This window comes from Penicillium waksmanii, assembly GCF_028829765.1.
Source record: "Penicillium waksmanii strain IBT 27052 chromosome Unknown utg000002l:1.0-3326099.0:1.0-3328782.0, whole genome shotgun sequence".
NCBI lineage: Eukaryota > Fungi > Ascomycota > Eurotiomycetes > Eurotiales > Aspergillaceae > Penicillium > Penicillium waksmanii.
This window is the reverse complement of record NW_026643249.1, coordinates 2,833,224-2,850,812: the sequence shown is the minus strand read 5'-3', so window position 1 is coordinate 2,850,812 and position 17,589 is coordinate 2,833,224. Positions and strand designations below refer to the sequence as shown.

Sequence of the window (17,589 nt, the reverse complement as noted above, 5' to 3'; positions counted from 1 at the left end):
CGCTTCACACAAGCTCAAAAAGAAAGACATATCTCTGGTAAAGGGCCTTCGCCATGAGGGAAAGCTGTAAGAAGGATATCGTTAGAATCGATTCTAGTGAGATGTTGTATGGCTCTAGGACTGTAGAATTGCCATAGGCCTAGTCGAAAGGGTAGATCTGGGAGAAACAAGCAGGCCTTACATATCAAAGCTGGCTCATAGTCTGGGCGATAGACCTTGGATTGAGATGGGGTTGGGTGTCCGACTCGGGTGGGGAGGGATGGGAAAATGATCGTACAGCACACCAGAAGAGAATCCGATGAAGATGACACTCGCAGCTGGAGACAACCAGGCGCAAATGGGATTCCTGAAGAGAAGGAGCGTTGGAAGTTTGGATTTCTTATTCTTCAAACGCCCGAAGGTTCGTGGGCCATTTTGCCGCGCCTGCCCGCCTTTACCGCGCGCCTGACAATTTCCCAGCGGAACAGCCGCGGGGCGATGGAATTAATTAACCTTCATCTCTCACTGTTGTCATCACTAGTATAAGATCTATTCTGCCGACGCGAGAGATCAGATTTACTGTTCGATTTGGGATTTGCTCGCCCGCCGATCGCGACTGGAACCAGCCGCTATGAACCGTTATCGAAATGCGCCGGGCATGCGAGGCCCCAGTAAAGCCTCGCCGACGACGCAATGCCAGAAATGCCTACAACGAGATATGTGACCCTGGCCCGCCTCGCCTCGGATTGCTGATGCACTGACATAATATGCACGGCACTACAGTTATGAATGCAAAGGAACCGCGCAAGACCGCCCATATAAGCCACGGCCTTCGCGCACCCAGCAATTGCTTAACCCCAAGCTGATGCCGAAGCTTTCAACGGAAAACCCCAATACTTTGCTTGAATCGTACGTCTTCAATTCAGCCGAAACCATGCCCACAGATCCGTCAATCGCAAAACTAACCCAGAACAGCAACGGCGTAGCGGATGGCATTCTGGCAAAGCGGGATGAGGAGCGCGGTCGAAAGAGAGATCTCGATGGACAAGGTAGTTCTGGACAGTCGCCCAAGCGAGCAAGATCGCTTTCTACACACTCGGTTGACTCGATTTCAACCATATCCACCAACCGCTCTGCTTCACGCTCACCTGCTCCTCGAAGCTCACGCGGTGGAGGCGACAAAGGAAACTCAGCGTCCCCAGCCGCATCTAAGTCTCGGAAGAGAAGATATAGTGATTCGGCAGACAGCTATTCCGCTTCTTCTTATTCATCGGGCGCAAGGCACCGATCCAGGTCTAGAGAGTGGACCGAGGATCGGAACATTCGCCGACGACGCCGGGAAAGTAGTCCGGAGCAGCGTGGAAGAAAGCGTGACTCGGAGGGTCAAGACCCTCGACGAGAAAGGCGCAGCCGAAGCGCAGAAAGTCCTCGGGCAGCGAAGGAGCGCCGTTCAATGACCCCCGAAGCCAAGCAGGACCACTCTAGTCGACGTTCCTACCGAAATCGAGAAAACCCGCCGACCCAAACAGAGGGAGGACGACCGAAACAGGAGCCTCGAGGGCGGCCGGGTCCCCCTCGTCAACGCAGCATGAGTCCATACAGCAAGCGTCTGGCATTAACTCAGTCCATGAATGTTGGACGGTAAGATATGAGTGGAAGTACAAAAATGGGAGTTTTAAGGCTGGATTTTTGGGAAGGTCTTTCATACGGCGCATGACTTTCATTCTTGGTGAACACATAATGGTTCATTTCATGATTCACCAATCCAATCAGTTGGAACAATTGTATTACTATAGCATATTCATACATCCCAATGTGCAATCCTTTTTCAACGCCACTTTTCATGTTTGCAGAATGGCCTGGGTCCTAATCAGAGATGCCATAAGAAACTTGAAAGATATAGATCCTAGATGGACATAGCTTAGAACACAAAAAATAATGGGAAATCATAAGAGCGGAAGATTCAACCGGTGCCTATCGTCCTGCAATATCGGGTATCACTTCAAATCGTATCCTCATCCTTATCCTCCTCCTGTTCACGTAGATGAATTCCTTCAACCAGCGCTTCGCCCTCAATCCCCACTTCCTCCCCTTGATCGCCACCATTGGAGCCGGCGCCTCGTTCCTTCGCCGCACGCTGAGCACCTTCTATCCGTTGTCGAACCAGCTTGGCAATTGCATTTTCGGTCCTCACATCGAGAATCTTCAGTTTCTCATCAAGATCTCGGCGCAGATCCCAGTTGGGTTTCTTCGGTTGTAATTTGAACAAGTCGATGGGTTGATCGGCCAAATCGTCCTTTTGTGCTTGTTGTTTCATAGCCTCTTCAATCTCAGCTGCTTGCGTTTCGACAGTCACTTGGCCTTCTTGAGGGCCTTCTTCGAAACCAAGCTTGGGGCCGCGAGTCTCGGCGTCGTAGTTGCGACCAGACAGGTATTTAGTCGTCATTTCCGAGGCTCCGGAGTCCTCGATATTCGTATCGCCATCGCCATCGGTGTCTGGCAATGTGTCGTCGGTTTCGGGTTGCTTGCGCTTCAATGCTGCGAGCTTCGCCAGGCGGGCTTTGCGATCGTTGGACGCTGCATCTAGGGATGCGTGGCTGGATGACATGATTGCGACAAGCTGAATGAGAAGATGGAAGATGTTGAGAAGTGGAATCGACCTTGAGTGATCCCCAGAGTCCTCCGCGCCAGGCAAGAAAAAAAAAGGTAGTTAGTGAAGAGCAAAAGAGCGGGCGATAACGATGGGGCGGCGGCGCACTGCAAAATCGGCCTCCGCTCTGCTCTCCGCTTGCCGGCTCCGTCCTTTCTTTTTCGAACTTGAACCTTGAAATCATCCGCGCATACGCCTCATGCGCGTGACAGCAGGCTCCTGAATGTTACTGTGTGCGCAAAGGCTCGCCCGGTCACGGGCTCATGGGCTACTGTGGCCGCGCTTGAGCGGTAGTCCTGGCTGCTTCCACCGGGGCTCGCAGACATCTCGCATAGCTAACATAGTGCATGCCTCAACATCTGCGCCATTGAACCAAGATTCCCGCCTGGAATTCCAGAAACTAGCGACCGATCAGTCACAATCGAACAACTATTCCGCTTCGCACACGATTACAGTACCCACTGGGGACGGGGAAGTACAGAATCTCGGGGAGGCGGAAACGACCAATACGACAACCGATCAACATGATCCTGACAACCGAAACCCGAGCAGCGCTTCACGAAGCCCCCGGAGACCGAGCGCCTGGTCGATATCCAAAAAAGCGACCCGAAAGATCCTCCATTCACAAGGCGTCTCGCCCAAACTCGCCCACTCTGTCACGCGCCGTCTCAATGCTCAAATCCGACTCCGACATAAACCATTGAGTAGTAGAGAGTTGTACCTTGCGACTGTCATTCAGGGCAATTCACTCTACTCGAGGGAACTGGGACTCAAGCAATGGAGAGCTGCCTACAAGGAAGTTTATCTGGCCAATCGATATGAACGTGAGATTCAGAATAAAAGTGTGCTGCCAGCATTGAGAGATGTTGGAAAGGAAATACTTGAGAAGATCCACACAGACTGCGATGGTAGCTTTCGAGAGACTTGGAACGCGTTACACCGGACCGAAAAAGCATCACATTGGCAGCGCTTGGCTATCTGGTTGTTGCAGCATGAACCCGAGAGACTTCCGAATTTCCTGATTGTCACAACCGAATGCAAGGAAAAACCAAACTTCACTATGGCCTATGACTGTCTTCGTTATTTGGACAACTTTCACTATGATGCCTGGTTGAAAGACTGGCAAAGCGGCACCCACAATTACCAGTCTCTGGTTGAGACATGTTTGGACCCGCGGGATTGGCCCCTTGTCTCTGTGACCCAGAAAGCCCCCCGACTTTATATTCGAAGAGCTAGCCATGATGGAGTTTTGTCAGCCCTCCGGATTGTTAAGGAAAGGTCCATCCGGATAAGTGCAGAAACGGCATTGTGTTTTATGTGGCGATTTACGGAATTGGCGGACGTGGAGCGGGCACTTCAAGCTTTGGAATTCATCCCACAAAAGCAAGACGACGGCTTGACGATACAGTCAGATGAAGTTATGCGACATTGCTGCAAGCTTTTGACACTGGATACGGTACAGGATGGCTCAGCTGGGCGCAATTTCAATATTCTTCCACGACTGTTGAAGATGGGTGTTCGGCCAGACCGTGATATGATGAACGTCGTCCTATCCAATGCGTTCAAGACTGGTGATCCCCAGCTTGGTAATGACATTCTGCAATTCATGAAGAGCCACGATCATACCTTCGACGCATACACATATACCACACTCATGAAGGATGCGGTTTCGCGCGGAGATCGAGCCAAAGTTGACTCCCTGATCCACGATATCGCTACAAAGGATGAACTCCGTGAGAATCCCTACCTTGCGAGCAAGATCTTCCATTCCCATTACATTTTCACAACCAAGTACATGGACGCCGACGCCGACCCTTCACGTGTTTTCTATGCGATGCTTGACATGTACAACCAACTCCATGACATTACACCACTCAAAGAGCTTCTTATCATTCCGCCTCACTATACACCGCACGAAGGGTCTAACCTCCCCCCCTTCCCCTATCGCGCTCTATATCATGATTGCGACATTTTTCCGCTGCCAGAACCGCTTTTCCAATGTGCAACGCATTTATGGCCAGTTTCGTCAGCTTGTGGCGCAGGGACACCCGTTGATCTTCCCCTTGGCAAAGACCGACCACACCTATAATGAATTTCTAATCGCGCTTCGGAGCAATCCGCGCGGACTCAGGCTGTGTATCCAAGTCGTGGAAGACATGTTGCATAGTTCGTCTGCGAAACAGAAGAACAAGACCCCCTATCATGTCCAGCCTTCCATGCGCACTTGGACTATACTTCTTAGTGCCTTCATCTTCAACAGACAGCCTCGCGCGGCGGACAAGATCAAGGAAATGATGGCCAAGCACAAAGTCAAATATAACGACGTGACCTGGAATGTCATCATCAATGGTTACGCCAATGCGCAAAATATTCCGCAGACAGCTGCCTCAATTAAGGCTATGGAACAGCAAGGCTTCTCCATTGATCCCTATACCATGAAAAGTCTACGCTATCTGCGCGATCCGGAGCGCCTTTGGGTTGCGATTGATGAGTTGGACGAGGCTGCCCCGGCCCCGCCCCAGGACAGCCAGCCAGCAGAAATTGAGCCCAGCCCAGAACATGAACCTGAGCTCTCCAGTGAGGAGCAGCGTGAGAAGGAGCTCGACGAGGGCCTTGGAAAATTGGGCAGCAAGATGAAGCCTAAGCTGTGATATCCGATACCCCATCCCTTCACCTTTTTGTTTATATTATAGATCATTGCATACTGGGACCCCGCGGGTTGGGTTCGGAGCAAGCGTTGGTGTTTCGACTTGTGTTAAATTTACTCAATCTCCTGTACTATACATTGAATCATGAATTTTCCCATGCGCTTAATAGCCATCGCTTTGTAGTGAACCGATCCATAACACCATCGCAGCCTCCTCTGAGCAATATGTCGTTCTATCCCTCGTTTCGTAATGACTTATCTTCCGTGAGGTGAATGTAAAGGTGAAGGTGTTTAGCCACCGAAGAAGATAGAGCACTGTATCAACAGTGGCATTAGCATCCTTCTTCCTTCCATGCTCTCTCTCTTCCTCGATCTTTGGTTTGAGGGAACTTACCGCCATCAAGAAGCAGCATATGCTGACATACGGACTCAGCCGTTCTCCTACACGAGCGCATTTCCAGAATATCCCGAACAGTCTATCCTCATCAGCTTGGTCTCTTCATCATCATCATCCTCCACTACCTTCATCTCGAACGCGATTGAGGGGCCCTACCCATTCTGATTCCGGTCCATGATACCGGGCATGATCGAGTGCGCATAGGTACTCGTACAGATGATCAAGAGGATCACCAGAAGAAGTGATTGGAAGTTAAAGAGGGCCGTCTAGGTAGGTTCCCAAATTGTTAGTGCTGATGTCGTCACAACAGTACACAGTATGCTGAGATGCCTCCAGTGCGCGCACAGTAGTAGCTACAGCAGTAGCCTGGAAGGCGCCTCCCACACACAATCCCGAGAACAAGAAGAACACAAACAAACTTACCATCTTGAACGACCACCGCACCCACAGGCTGGAATTTCAAAGAAAGAAAGACCGAACACGAACAAGGGCATCAAGCAGGCAGAAGACCAACACCGTCTCTCCAGCTGTCCGCAATCCCGCAATTCTGCCCACCATGTCCGCCCACCGCACAGACCAACTGCCTGGGCCTTCGCGTCCGCCGACGCCATCGATATCATTATCATTATCACTATCATTATCTCCATCTCGATCGCCATCACTTTCCCGGGCTTCACATGATTCTCCATCCTTCGTCCCACCTCCACTCGAAAAGCTAGACCCCGTTACCGCCCGCCAGAGATTTAACCAGTACTTGCAAGATAATCCGCAAGACGCATCTCTGATCAGAGCAAGCTATCAACCCGCCTTCGAGCCACCACCACTGCCAGCTCCACCTCCCACCGAACCAGAACCAAGAAAACGAAGTCACAAGAAACAAACCTCCAACATGGCGGAGCCCCGTGCCCGTGTCGCAAGACACAAGGGGCAAATGAACTTCTCTTCAGAGCGTACGTCCATCCCAAATCTCTCAACCGCAATTCTTGCCTCAATTCCCCGCAACTATATCTGAAAAAAGTCAAGAAACGAATTACGAATTATCCCTTCTAACATACCTCCACATCTAGTTCGCCTCCTCCTCCTCGCATACGGAGACCCAGCACCCCACCACTCCTACCCACAAGAACCCCTCCCAGAAACAATCCGAGTCCTAGACGAAATAGTCACAGACTTCATCCTAGAACTCTGCCACGGCGCCGCCCAAGTCGCGCACCACGCGCGACGACAAAAGATCAAAGTCGACGACTTCCGCTTCGCACTGCGCCGAGACCCGAATAAGCTCGGCCGTGTACAGGAATTGCTACGCATGGAGCGCGAACTGAAAGAGGCGCGTAAAGCATTCGATCAGAATGATGACCAGGTTGCCAAGGATGCGGGAAAGAAGGGTGCCCCCGCTGCAACGGATGATGCTGATGCAGCTGCTGCTGGTGGAGGAGGAGATACGGCGCCCCCGCCTTCTGCTACTGGTACCACCACTGGTGGCGGGAAGAAGAGTAAAGGAAAGGGGAAGAGGGCTGCGAGGCGGGAGTCTGATGCTACTGAGGACTCGTCGGTGCCGATGCCGAAGAAGAGGAAGACTATCGGTTGATTGAAAAGCTTCTCTCTCCGCCTACATATTTTCGACACCCCATTCTCATCATTCTTTTTTCTTCTTTCTTTGTTCCTTCCTTTTTTTTTTGTGGGAACTTCATTCTTGGCGTTTGGGAGGTTCTTATCATGATTGCTTTCACGCACATAATACCTGGCATGGTACTTCTGGCACTTCTGGCGTTCGAGATGGGGATATGACATACTTCACGGATCAGAATACCCATGGGTTTTTTTTTTACAAATTTCAGATATCGGACTCTTTATAAGCAATTGATCCCTAAAAATCCCTCTGACTTATATTTCCTATAATACAGACGTAAGATTATGTAGAGTCAGTGGAGATGTTCAAGTATGCCCAGGTGAGTGGGCCAAGTGCTTGTAACTTATCGGGGTTGATATGGACTACTCAAGGAGACGACCCCAGACCTTTGACAGTTCCGCCAATCTTCTCTGCCGAGATTAGTAGTATTCCTGCTTTAAGGCGTGAAACGGGTGAATTCACTCGAGAATTGCCTGGCATTCTGGTAACAGCTCTTGTGGAAATCCTTCTGGTCATACAACGTTCGACATTCAGACTGCCATATCCTTTGAATACTAGTATTGTTCTAGGTATTGGAGCTCGTCCATGCTGATACTTTTGTATCAAAGACCCATAAAGGATTTTTGGGGCCCGTGAGCGCAGATTTGGGGGTTGGACCAGGCCATGCCTGACATCTTAATACCTCGATGAACTAACTAGAATACTTCTTCATCTTAACCCAACACCCATCTGCACTCGACACAACCAAAGTCAGGAGCTGCCTCTCATGCCCAACAGGCATATTAAACTCTTTACCCTCAACCATCTCAATACTCTCATACGTCTGCAAAAGCCTAACAACAGTATACGCCGCTTCCAGCAAAGCAAATTCCTGTCCCAGACACACGCGAGGACCGCCGTTGAATGGCAAATAGCCATATCCTATATTCTTCAGCGTGCCATTCTCCCAACGCTCGGGTCGGAACTCCTCAGCGTCGGGTCCGTATAAATCTTTACGGCGATGCATAACGTAAACACAGTAGCCTACTGCTTCGCCTTTTCGAATGAGGACTGGTGCTGTGCCGTCCGGACCACCGCCTGTTGGCAGGGTGGTTGTTCGTTCGGCTGCTCGTGAATTCACGGGGACGGATGGGTAGAGGCGGAGGACTGGAAGTTAGTTAGGTTAGATAAATCGGAAACTCGGAGGGGAGAAAAGTGCTTGATACCTTCTTTGATGACTAGTGATAGATAGGGGAGCTTCTTGACTTGGGAGATGACGGGGTCGGATGCTTCTGGGCCCACGCCGACTGTTTCTTCGATTTCGCGGCGAAGTTTCGCAAGGACCTCGGGGTGACGAACGAGGAGGCGGCTGGGATTGTCAGTCTTGTATGTATGCACCCTGGAGGATAGTGATTTTTCTTACATGGTCCATGTGAGGCAGCAGGCTGTTGTGTCTCTTCCCGCTAGCAAGATATTAAGACACTGATCTCGCAATGCTTTGGGATCCCGCGTCTCCTGAATAAGTGCATCGATAAACGTGTAAGATGCTTTCTCTGAGTCGATAGTCTTTTGGCTTGAATATTCCAATGCCTTCTTCACCGCGCTATCAACAAAGTCATGACAGATTCGGCAGGCCTGTCGAAACTTAGGACCAGAGAAGATCCAGTAAAACTCGCCTAGACGACCTCGCTGGGCAAGATAATCTTGACCAGTGTTAAAGGCGTCCGAGAACTCTCCTTCCTGGTTGGAGATGCCTTCAGACTTGAGAGATGGAAGATGTTGACCGAATAGCAGGAAGAGCGTAGTTTCAAAAGTGAGCCGGAAGAAGAGGGGTTGTAGATCTACCACGCCATCCTCGGGAACATTCGCAATGAGATCATTCACAGCATCCTTGATCTGCTCGAAGTTGTCAAAGCGATTACTCATAAATTGGGGACGGAGAAGCTCGCGAGAGTGGCGCCACTGAGCGCCATCTTGAGTGAAGATGCCACTGCCCATCAAAGGGTCAAAATGGACGGGTCGAAGGCCCAGATTGAAGTCTGCGATCACTCATTAGGAATTGAATTAGCAGGGGGGGTTGGTTGGATTCAACTGACCGTTAAACTGAGAGGATAGCACCGCCTCGAGATTTCGAGGCTCTATTGTATTGACTCCTCGGGCAAACAGAAGATGCTGCTCGAATGTCGTGCCTGACTCGTTACAGACTTGGACGAACAATCGAAGGATCTGCTTCCTCGCATCGTAGCGGAATGCTCTGATCAACAGATCAAGACCTAGAGGCCATTTTGCACTCCAAGGCTTAAGAGGCTGGCATCCTTTCTCGGCAGCGAATTGGACGTCGACCTGCTAGGTCAGCGTGTGTTCAAGTTTTGTGGCCCTAGACTTGGAGGGAGAGAACTTAAAGGTCAACATACTCGGCTTTGTTTCCACGATGCGACATATTTATAAGCCAGGATCACCGACAGGGCGCCGATAAGAATACTGAGTGTCTGACTTGAAAGCACCATAGTGTGTGAATATATCAAAGAAAAAGAAAATCGAAGCCAGATTTGTATCGAAACTAGACCCCTGCCTGACATTCCAACAATACAAATCCCGAGCTACCATCACATCACACAATTGGAATTGATGAAGAGGCTCTGCGCCATCTTTCACTTTCTTTGACTGTATGTTACGGTATCTCCTTTTTCCCACACCCTATAAGACCGGGTAACGGGTACGGAATACCCCTCAATAAACGGCTATTCCAAAAGCATACGAAGTGGCGCTCACTAGAACCCTGTCGGCGCGTAACTTATGCAGTGAGAAAATGAGGACCAATGAGAAGGAGGCCGATGACTCGTGAGTGCCCGGGTGTACATCTCTCAGCCCCCTTTGCATTGGGTAGCTTTTCAGCTCAGCACCCAGCTCCCATCTATTCGTCTATCTGGATCCGCTACGTTCTTGACTCGTGCAAAGCGGCTGGGGTATCAATTCCTAAATCAGTCCGCCCCCGCCCGGGCGAACCTCCTTTCGTACAAGTTTTAGACCGATATGCAATGTCTGCCCCACCATATCGCTTCTTATCAATTATTGGCGTTGGCAGTTCGTTGCCTTGAGGTATTCCCTCGACGCAGCTGTAAAACGCAGAAGAGGGGGCAGAATGTGGCCTATGAACACACAACATGCAAAGGGCGGCGAAACAGTCTTGTAGTGATCCTAATCGTGAAAGGAGGAGACCCGGACAAACACTCTGCCTTGGATTTACCCACTGTTTGTGACCATATGCCGAGAGCTGTGATATCCTGAAAGCCATTTCGTAGGCCCTCCCACAAGATGGATCCTTTCTTGGTCACAGAAGGAACGATCGCACTGGTTAAGGCGTCGAAGGCGCTAGTGGTCTTTGTGAAAAGTATCCAGGAGGCCGTTGCAGATGCGAACCACGATCTCAATACACTGATCGCTGAGTTGGAGTCACTGGACGCGGTCACTAACTCCGTTCGGGATGTCTACAAACGAGAAATGGCAAGAGCCGAAGCAGCACCATCAAAAGCTGTACCTCTGGCTGACCAGTGGCACTTTTGTTGCCGGAGTCTTCGCGCTTGTGAACAGATAGCAGAAGAACTAACCAAACTGTTCGAGGATATTTATAAAAATAATCTCCAGGAGATCACCGGCAGAAGAAATGCTTTACGGATATCGCATCGCAGACATGACAAGGATGGGAAGCTACATCGGCTCCGTGCGGATCTGGCCATCGAGAAAAATAATTTGTCAATCTTACTGATGACAATCAACGTGTGAGTATTGCTCCGAGTTACTCTTTCCAGTTGCCCACTAATGAAAGTTCTCCTATAGAAACTCCCAAGGAGCCTCTCACGACAAGCTCGACAAGATATTCGCCCAACTCAAGGAATTTGAACGCGACTTCAAATCTCAATCTGAGACATTACAAAGTCGTATCCAACTGGACGAGCAGGACTTGGATATGAAACACCAATATGCCGAAGCTTTACACAGACTGCGCAAGTTGCAAGAATTCGTTACCACGGCATTCAAGACTAGGCATTTCTATACACCTCAGCCGGTCAGCACCTTCTACACCGGCCGTGCTCAGGACCTTAAGAAATTACAACATGTGTTTTTCAAGGAAAGTCCGGTACATCGGCAGATGCGTTTCGTTGTTCATGGTATGCCCGGATCAGGGAAGACTCAGTTCTGTTGTAAGTTTGCAGACGACAACCGAGAAAGGTGTGTTAACAAATCGAAAAGAATTCCGGCGTGAGAAGAGGAGTATCGCTAAGCTAGTCTGCTGCAGGTTCTGGGCCGTCTTTTGGGTTGACGGCAGGTCCAGTGAACTGATTAAACAGTCGTTTGCTGAGATCGGCAAATATGGAGGAGTGGAACCGAATCACGTTGCTGCGATGCACTGGCTTACTACCATTGAGAAACCATGGCTATTGATCATCGACAATGTCGACGACAAAGCTCTTAATTTGGACGAATATTTCCCCAAGGTCAATAGAGGCCATATCCTGATAACGACTCGAGTACGCGCCCACAAAGCATACGGCAACGTTGGCCCTGGGTCCTTTGGGTTCAAAGGTATGACTGAGGAGGACGCCGGTACGCTTCTTCTACGCTCAGCCGATTTCGACTTAAATGTGCCGCCGGATGCCGAAACTAAATCATGGGTGACGATGATTATCAAAAAGCTCGGCTCTCTTGCGCTTGCCGTGATTCATGCCGGTGCCGCTATCAGATCGTCAATATGTACTCTCAAGAACTATTTGACATTCTTCGATGACGACTTGCAGCGCTTGCGGCTTCAGCGCAGATCATCTAATGCGGATATTGCAAGTTTTAAGGAAGGACATATGAAAGCGCACGCAACGTTTGAAGTCATGTACAAAGGCATCGAACAGCAGAACACTGAATCATCTAGAGACGCAATTCAGTTGCTGAAGATGTTTTCGTTCTTTCATTGTGAGAATATCCGCCGCGAAGTTCTGGAGAAAGCAATATACAACTGCAAGTTTGAAATGGAACAGGGCCAATACAAAAGTCCCGAGGAAGGAAAACGTCCGCTAACATGGACTGAAAAAGGAAACGAGCTGTGGTTCGCCTTCCTGGCTTTTATCATGACGGACCGCAGTCCTCCGGCGTTACCTCAATTGATAATCGATGGTCGTGAGTCTGGGGTCATTGGAACAAGATTAGGATACGCGTTGGGAGAGCTCGTCAACATGTCTATCGTCACTCTTCATGAAACACACGGCGTTGAAAGATATTCAATACACTCTTTGGTCCACCAATGGGTTCGCGAGAGGCCCGAGATGTCCATATTGGAGCAAGATTTCTGGTCAAAAGCTGCAGCCACGACACTCACACACTCAATTCTCCTCCCTCTTCCACCTCACACCAACACAGCGGAGAGTGCACCATTCCGGAGGGAGCTTGTTCCACATATTAGACATGTTAGGGCTAGACGACAAGAAATAGTGAAAAGAATGGATAATCGCGGATGGTGGATTTCAAAATGGCTCGGCATCGCATCAAACTTTGAACCAGACCAGGTTCGCGGACCAGACCACGCTCGCCAATTGGCAAAGTTCAGCTTGGTATTCACAGAGACCGGTGATTGGGAACAAGCTCGCATACTCCAAGAGAATGTGAAAGAATGGACAGATAGAATCCGGGGCCTGGAGCATATTGCAGCCCGACGCGTCACCATGTTTCTGTCTCAGACCTACTGGTATCTGGGCCGAGGGGACGAAGCAGCAAATTTACAAGAAGCTGTTCTGAAGGCGTGTGAATCATACCTTGGTCCTACCAGCCGTGAGACGTTGGTGACCATGGACACTCTTGGCCGATCTAGGTGGCAACAAGGAAGATACACCGAAGCGAGGAAGCTACAAGAAGTCGCCGTGAATGGGCTTGATGGTCTAAATCTCGACGATGAAGAGCCCCTTCTCATTGCAAAGGCTAACCTCGGCCGAACTTTGGCCAAATTTTACGAGAAACGTGACCTCGAGGAGGCACGGGAGTTATATGAAGACGCTTTCAATGGCATGATCAAGAATCCCAAACTGGGCCGTACTCATATCCATACGCTGGAAACAAAGGAAAGTCTGGCAATGCTTCAACTGCAAATGGATGATGACAAACAAATGGTACTGAAGAGTATCCAAGAAGTTCTTGCCGACCGAACGGCTACATTGGGCAAAGAGCATCCTTTTACGCTGATTGCGATGGCCAGCCTGGCAAGAGTCTACATCGCGTTACAGGAGTTCAGCAAAGCTGAAGAGACTGTCTGCAGTGGGCTAGAAATTGCCGATCGAAATCTCGGCAAGAAACACATTGGTACGCTGATGGGGAGGGTCATTCTGGGCATCATCTACACCCGCCAGGGCAGGTTCAAAGAAGCAGAAAAGACATTGAAGGCGACGATGAAGGGACAGGCAGCTATTTCATCTCAAATAGGCGAGAACCACCCCGACCGCATCGGTACAATGATTGAGCTTGCAGAGTGCTATGAGAAGCAGGAGAAATTCGATGACGGTATTGCAATGTGTGATCAGATAATCGAAGGACTGCGCAAGATCAGCTACTCGGAGCATCCATTGGAACGAAAAACACAGCAACAGAAAGACAGATTGATCAAGGATCGTGATGCAAAGAAGGCTCAATAAGATGTTTATTGCGTTACCCTCGTGACATATTCCACTTGCATATTCCACCAGTGTGTATTATCTTTTGTATATTACCTATTTTTGAGGAAGTTCTTCAATCCTGCAATTTCTACTGAATATTAATCCTCAAATGTGATATTTAGGCTCTTATATAAAAGTATCTTCGCAAGGTTTTTGACATCACTGAGGATGAACTAATCATTTGAATAGTCAATTCAAGGCCAATGTTAAATTGACACCCGCTCGGTTCTTCACAGATTCTTTATCATACTCTTGAATTATGTTGTTTATATAACCGTCCAAGTGCTTGACCCCACGCGCTAAGCACTTAGCGTGGAGGGGTAATTAAGCAAATGTCTTGGTAGCGCAGCGGCCAGTAAACTCTTTGCAATAACATCCTCTGATCACAACTGTGCTGTGACAATGGTGCTTGATCCACTAAGTTCACTGTCTCTGGCATGTACCGTCTGCCAGTTCCTTGAATTTTCTGGTACATTGTTCTCCAAGTCTCACAAAATCTATAAGAGTGCCACAGGATACGACGAAGACACCGACTCTTTGCTTGGAATCACCAGGGATTTGCGCTCTTTGACAGATAAATTGGAGCCACCCATTCATTCAAAGTCCTTATCCGCTGAAGAAACGGAACTCGCCAATCTTGGCGATAGATGCAAAAAAACTGCCGATGAGCTTCTCCTTGTCCTGGGTGATCTGCAGGACAGTAAAACTTCAAGATGGAGCAGCTTTCGCGCAGCGCTAAAAACAGTGTGGACACACGACCGCATCGATGAAATGGCTAGAAAGCTTGAGTCATATAGATCGCAGCTTATTCTCCGCTTGACAATCATGCAGAGGTAAGTCATTGACCAAAAAGACAAACGCGCCAGCGATATTGACATGACTGTAGCTCCAATGGCAGCAATGTGCGCGTCATGAATAAATTGCTCGAAACCAATCACCTGATCCGGGGCGGATTGGCACCATCCATCGAAGGGTTGAGGATTACAGTAATGGAATCGATGGAAACACTGAGAGCTGACTTCGAGAGGCAAAGCAGACTGTTTATGCTTGCTCTAGAGGAAGACAGAAACGAGAAAAACAAGCCTCAGCTGCAGTTGAATCGGCAACACGAAATTCGACAACTGGAAGCGCTCCAGCCGGTTGATATCACCGCAATCACGCAGAAGATACAGAACACAGCTCTTGCCACTAATATGCTAGCCACGGAATTATTCATCATGCGAACTCTTCGTTTCGACGGTATGGAGCTGCGTAGGTCCCAAGTTTCAGAGGCTCACAAGCGCACGTACCGCTGGGCTTACATGTCGAACTTTTCGGAATGGATGGTTTCAGAAGACCCTCTCTTTTGGATAAGCGGGAAACCAGGATCAGGGAAAAGTACTTTGATGAAGTACCTAGTCAACAGCCCCGATACATATGCATATCTACGGAAATGGGCAGGGACAAGGAAGCTGGTAATTATCGACTACTTCTTTTGGATCAATGGCTCCGATATCCATCGCTCACAAGAGGGTCTGCTTCGATCCTTGCTATTTGATATCTTTCAAAAGTGTCCTGAACTCATTCAAAAAAAATTTCCAGAGCGATGGGGTGAATCTGTAAACATGAGTCTTGACCTCAAGGGGTCCATGATATCGTGGAATCGTCAGGAGTTACTAAGCGGCTTGCAAAGGATCACCCAACAAACGACTTTGTCCAATGCGTTCTGTATCTTCATCGATGGGCTCGATGAATATGAGGGCGAGCACGAGGACCTGGTCAACATACTTTCCAAAATGGCACATACATCCCCGTCAAGCTTTGTGTCGCAAGCCGACCTTGGAACGTTTTTGAAAAAGCTCTTGGAACGGATCCCAGTCGCAAAATTTACCTAGAACATCTGAACAAACCCGACATCGAGCTCTACGTGAAGAACACATTGCAGGACCGCGCTGACTTTCAAGCATTGGCAATGTCTGATCCAGATGCCACAGAGCTAGCATTAGACATTGTTCAACGATCCAATGGCGTATTCCTTTGGGTCTACCTAGTCGTGCTTCTAGTGAAACAGGGCCTAGTCAATGAGGATAGACTCGTGGACCTGAAGCGTCGCGTGAGCGCCTATCCGGCCGACCTCAACAATTTTTTCAAACATATAATGGACTCACTGGACCCATTATATCAAGCTCAAATCGCTACTGGGTTTTCTGTGGCATTGGCGGCGAGGGAACCGCTTTCAATCGTCAGCTTCTGGTACCTTGATGAATTGGAGCTGGATTCTAATGTTGCAATCGCTAAGAAGATTGACGAACCGGCCGTGAAGAGCAATAGGCTGGACAGTTTTTGGAGAGACGAGGTTCGTAAAATGGAGGCACGTCTCAATGGACGATTCAAAGGACTTCTAGAGATTGTGAAGATGCCCAAATGGGAAGTCCCTTCCGACATCATGGTAGAATTTCTCCATCGGACGGTGCGAGACTTTCTCACCACAGAAGAATGCCAGCGAGCACTGAAAGATTGGACTCCTACCGGGTTTGATGTCCATTCTGCACTGTGCAATATCCAACTCGCTGAGATAAAAGAGTTGCACCCAAAACTGGCAGAATTGAGCACTTTGAAGAGATTGGCAGAGGGTACATTTTACTCTGCACAGCAATTCGAGAAATATCATCAGAGGTCGCTCAACAAAGCGCTTGAACATCTCGAACGTACAATTGACAGTTATGGCTTGGGAATGTCCCCATGGGAGGAGCTAGAAGTTAGAAGCTTCACCATGTATGCCGTCATGAGTAACCTGACCGGCTATATCTCTCATCTTCTTGAGACGGGCTTTCTCAGCGATATGGAGAGATTGAGATGTCTTCGAAAAATCTTTGACACGACTAGAGATTTAAGCGCAGATGTTTTGCACGACCCCGAACCTAAGATAGCAGTGATTGAAAATCCCCTAAACATGATTATCCTCCTGGCGGAGACGCGCCCTCTAACGAAAATTCCATTTAACAAGATACTTACTGGGCTGGAAGTGTACGATACATCGACCATCGTCAGTATCTTGCGATGCCTTTGCAAGAATGGACATGTGGACATTGAACAGTTTCAACTTCTCGCCCCCCGAGTCAGAAGACTCACTAGTTCATGGGATGCGAAGGAGCTAGAAGAAATGATTCGTCCAGGAAAGGATCTAGCGACCAGAACCATACGAAGCGATCTATCTCGGAAGAAAAACAACACTAACACGAAAGAGAAGGGAAGATTACACAGTTGGTTGGGGAAGATCAAATATCGCCAATGATGAGCAAGGAATATTATCATACGTCTGAGTTGTGGCCAAGGGCTTTGTCATTCATTCAAGCGATGGATGACAACATTGAGACATACCAGGTTGATAGTATTTGACTTGTATTACTCTGTCATATTTGTCAACCTCCGTTCTAGAACGCTGGTACCAGTATTAGACGAGTATGAACCGACAACGCAAAGGAGGGCAATATCAAGCATGCCAAAAGCTTTGACTGTTTCATTGACATATTTCCTTACGTCCTATTCGTCAGTAACATCCACATGGATAGTAACTCTCAGTTATACAGCCGGAAATTAATTGCCGAGGTTGATTACTTGGTCGTAGTATGAAGT

At 48.9% G+C, this 17,589-nt stretch overlaps 8 protein-coding genes across 8 annotated transcripts; 5 read left to right on the top strand and 3 right to left on the bottom strand.

Moving 5' to 3' along the window:
* Window positions 1-610: 610 nt before the first annotated feature.
* Window positions 611-1,624, top strand: N7481_002748 (zinc finger CCHC-type containing 10; the record flags this gene model as incomplete). The annotated part of the gene is made up of 2 exons (XM_057261967.1): window positions 611-699; window positions 763-1,624. 2 exons carry the CDS (start codon window positions 611-613, stop codon window positions 1,622-1,624), a joined length of 951 nt encoding a protein of 316 aa, XP_057126899.1.
* A 357-nt stretch (window positions 1,625-1,981) lies between these two features.
* On the bottom strand, window positions 1,982-2,587 carry N7481_002747 (CCDC12/cwf18 family protein; the record flags this gene model as incomplete). Its single annotated transcript, XM_057261966.1, has 1 exon — window positions 1,982-2,587. One exon carries the CDS (start codon window positions 2,585-2,587, stop codon window positions 1,982-1,984), a length of 606 nt encoding a protein of 201 aa, XP_057126898.1.
* Window positions 2,588-2,852: 265 nt separating this feature from the next.
* On the top strand, window positions 2,853-5,280 carry N7481_002746 (pentatricopeptide repeat protein; the record flags this gene model as incomplete). The annotated part of the gene is made up of 2 exons (XM_057261965.1): window positions 2,853-4,451; window positions 4,510-5,280. The coding sequence occupies 2 exons, from the start codon at window positions 2,853-2,855 to the stop codon at window positions 5,278-5,280; spliced, it is 2,370 nt and encodes a 789-aa protein (XP_057126897.1).
* Window positions 5,281-5,439: 159 nt separating this feature from the next.
* On the bottom strand, window positions 5,440-5,861 carry N7481_002745 (uncharacterized protein; the record flags this gene model as incomplete). Its single annotated transcript, XM_057261964.1, has 2 exons — window positions 5,440-5,773; window positions 5,830-5,861. 2 exons carry the CDS (start codon window positions 5,859-5,861, stop codon window positions 5,440-5,442), a joined length of 366 nt encoding a protein of 121 aa, XP_057126896.1.
* Window positions 5,862-6,562: 701 nt separating this feature from the next.
* N7481_002744 (putative transcription initiation factor TFIID subunit 13) lies at window positions 6,563-7,261 on the top strand (the record flags this gene model as incomplete). Its single annotated transcript, XM_057261963.1, has 2 exons — window positions 6,563-6,623; window positions 6,741-7,261. 2 exons carry the CDS (start codon window positions 6,563-6,565, stop codon window positions 7,259-7,261), a joined length of 582 nt encoding a protein of 193 aa, XP_057126895.1.
* Window positions 7,262-7,994: 733 nt separating this feature from the next.
* N7481_002743 (cytochrome P450) lies at window positions 7,995-9,789 on the bottom strand (the record flags this gene model as incomplete). Its single annotated transcript, XM_057261962.1, has 5 exons — window positions 7,995-8,449; window positions 8,509-8,651; window positions 8,706-9,321; window positions 9,379-9,625; window positions 9,697-9,789. The coding sequence occupies 5 exons, from the start codon at window positions 9,787-9,789 to the stop codon at window positions 7,995-7,997; spliced, it is 1,554 nt and encodes a 517-aa protein (XP_057126894.1).
* An 808-nt stretch (window positions 9,790-10,597) lies between these two features.
* Window positions 10,598-13,953, top strand: N7481_002742 (tetratricopeptide repeat protein; the record flags this gene model as incomplete). Its single annotated transcript, XM_057261961.1, has 3 exons — window positions 10,598-11,061; window positions 11,120-11,512; window positions 11,580-13,953. The coding sequence occupies 3 exons, from the start codon at window positions 10,598-10,600 to the stop codon at window positions 13,951-13,953; spliced, it is 3,231 nt and encodes a 1,076-aa protein (XP_057126893.1).
* Window positions 13,954-14,376: 423 nt separating this feature from the next.
* Window positions 14,377-17,248, top strand: N7481_002741 (uncharacterized protein; the record flags this gene model as incomplete). The annotated part of the gene is made up of 3 exons (XM_057261960.1): window positions 14,377-14,807; window positions 14,861-15,731; window positions 15,773-17,248. 3 exons carry the CDS (start codon window positions 14,377-14,379, stop codon window positions 17,246-17,248), a joined length of 2,778 nt encoding a protein of 925 aa, XP_057126892.1.
* Window positions 17,249-17,589: the final 341 nt, after the last annotated feature.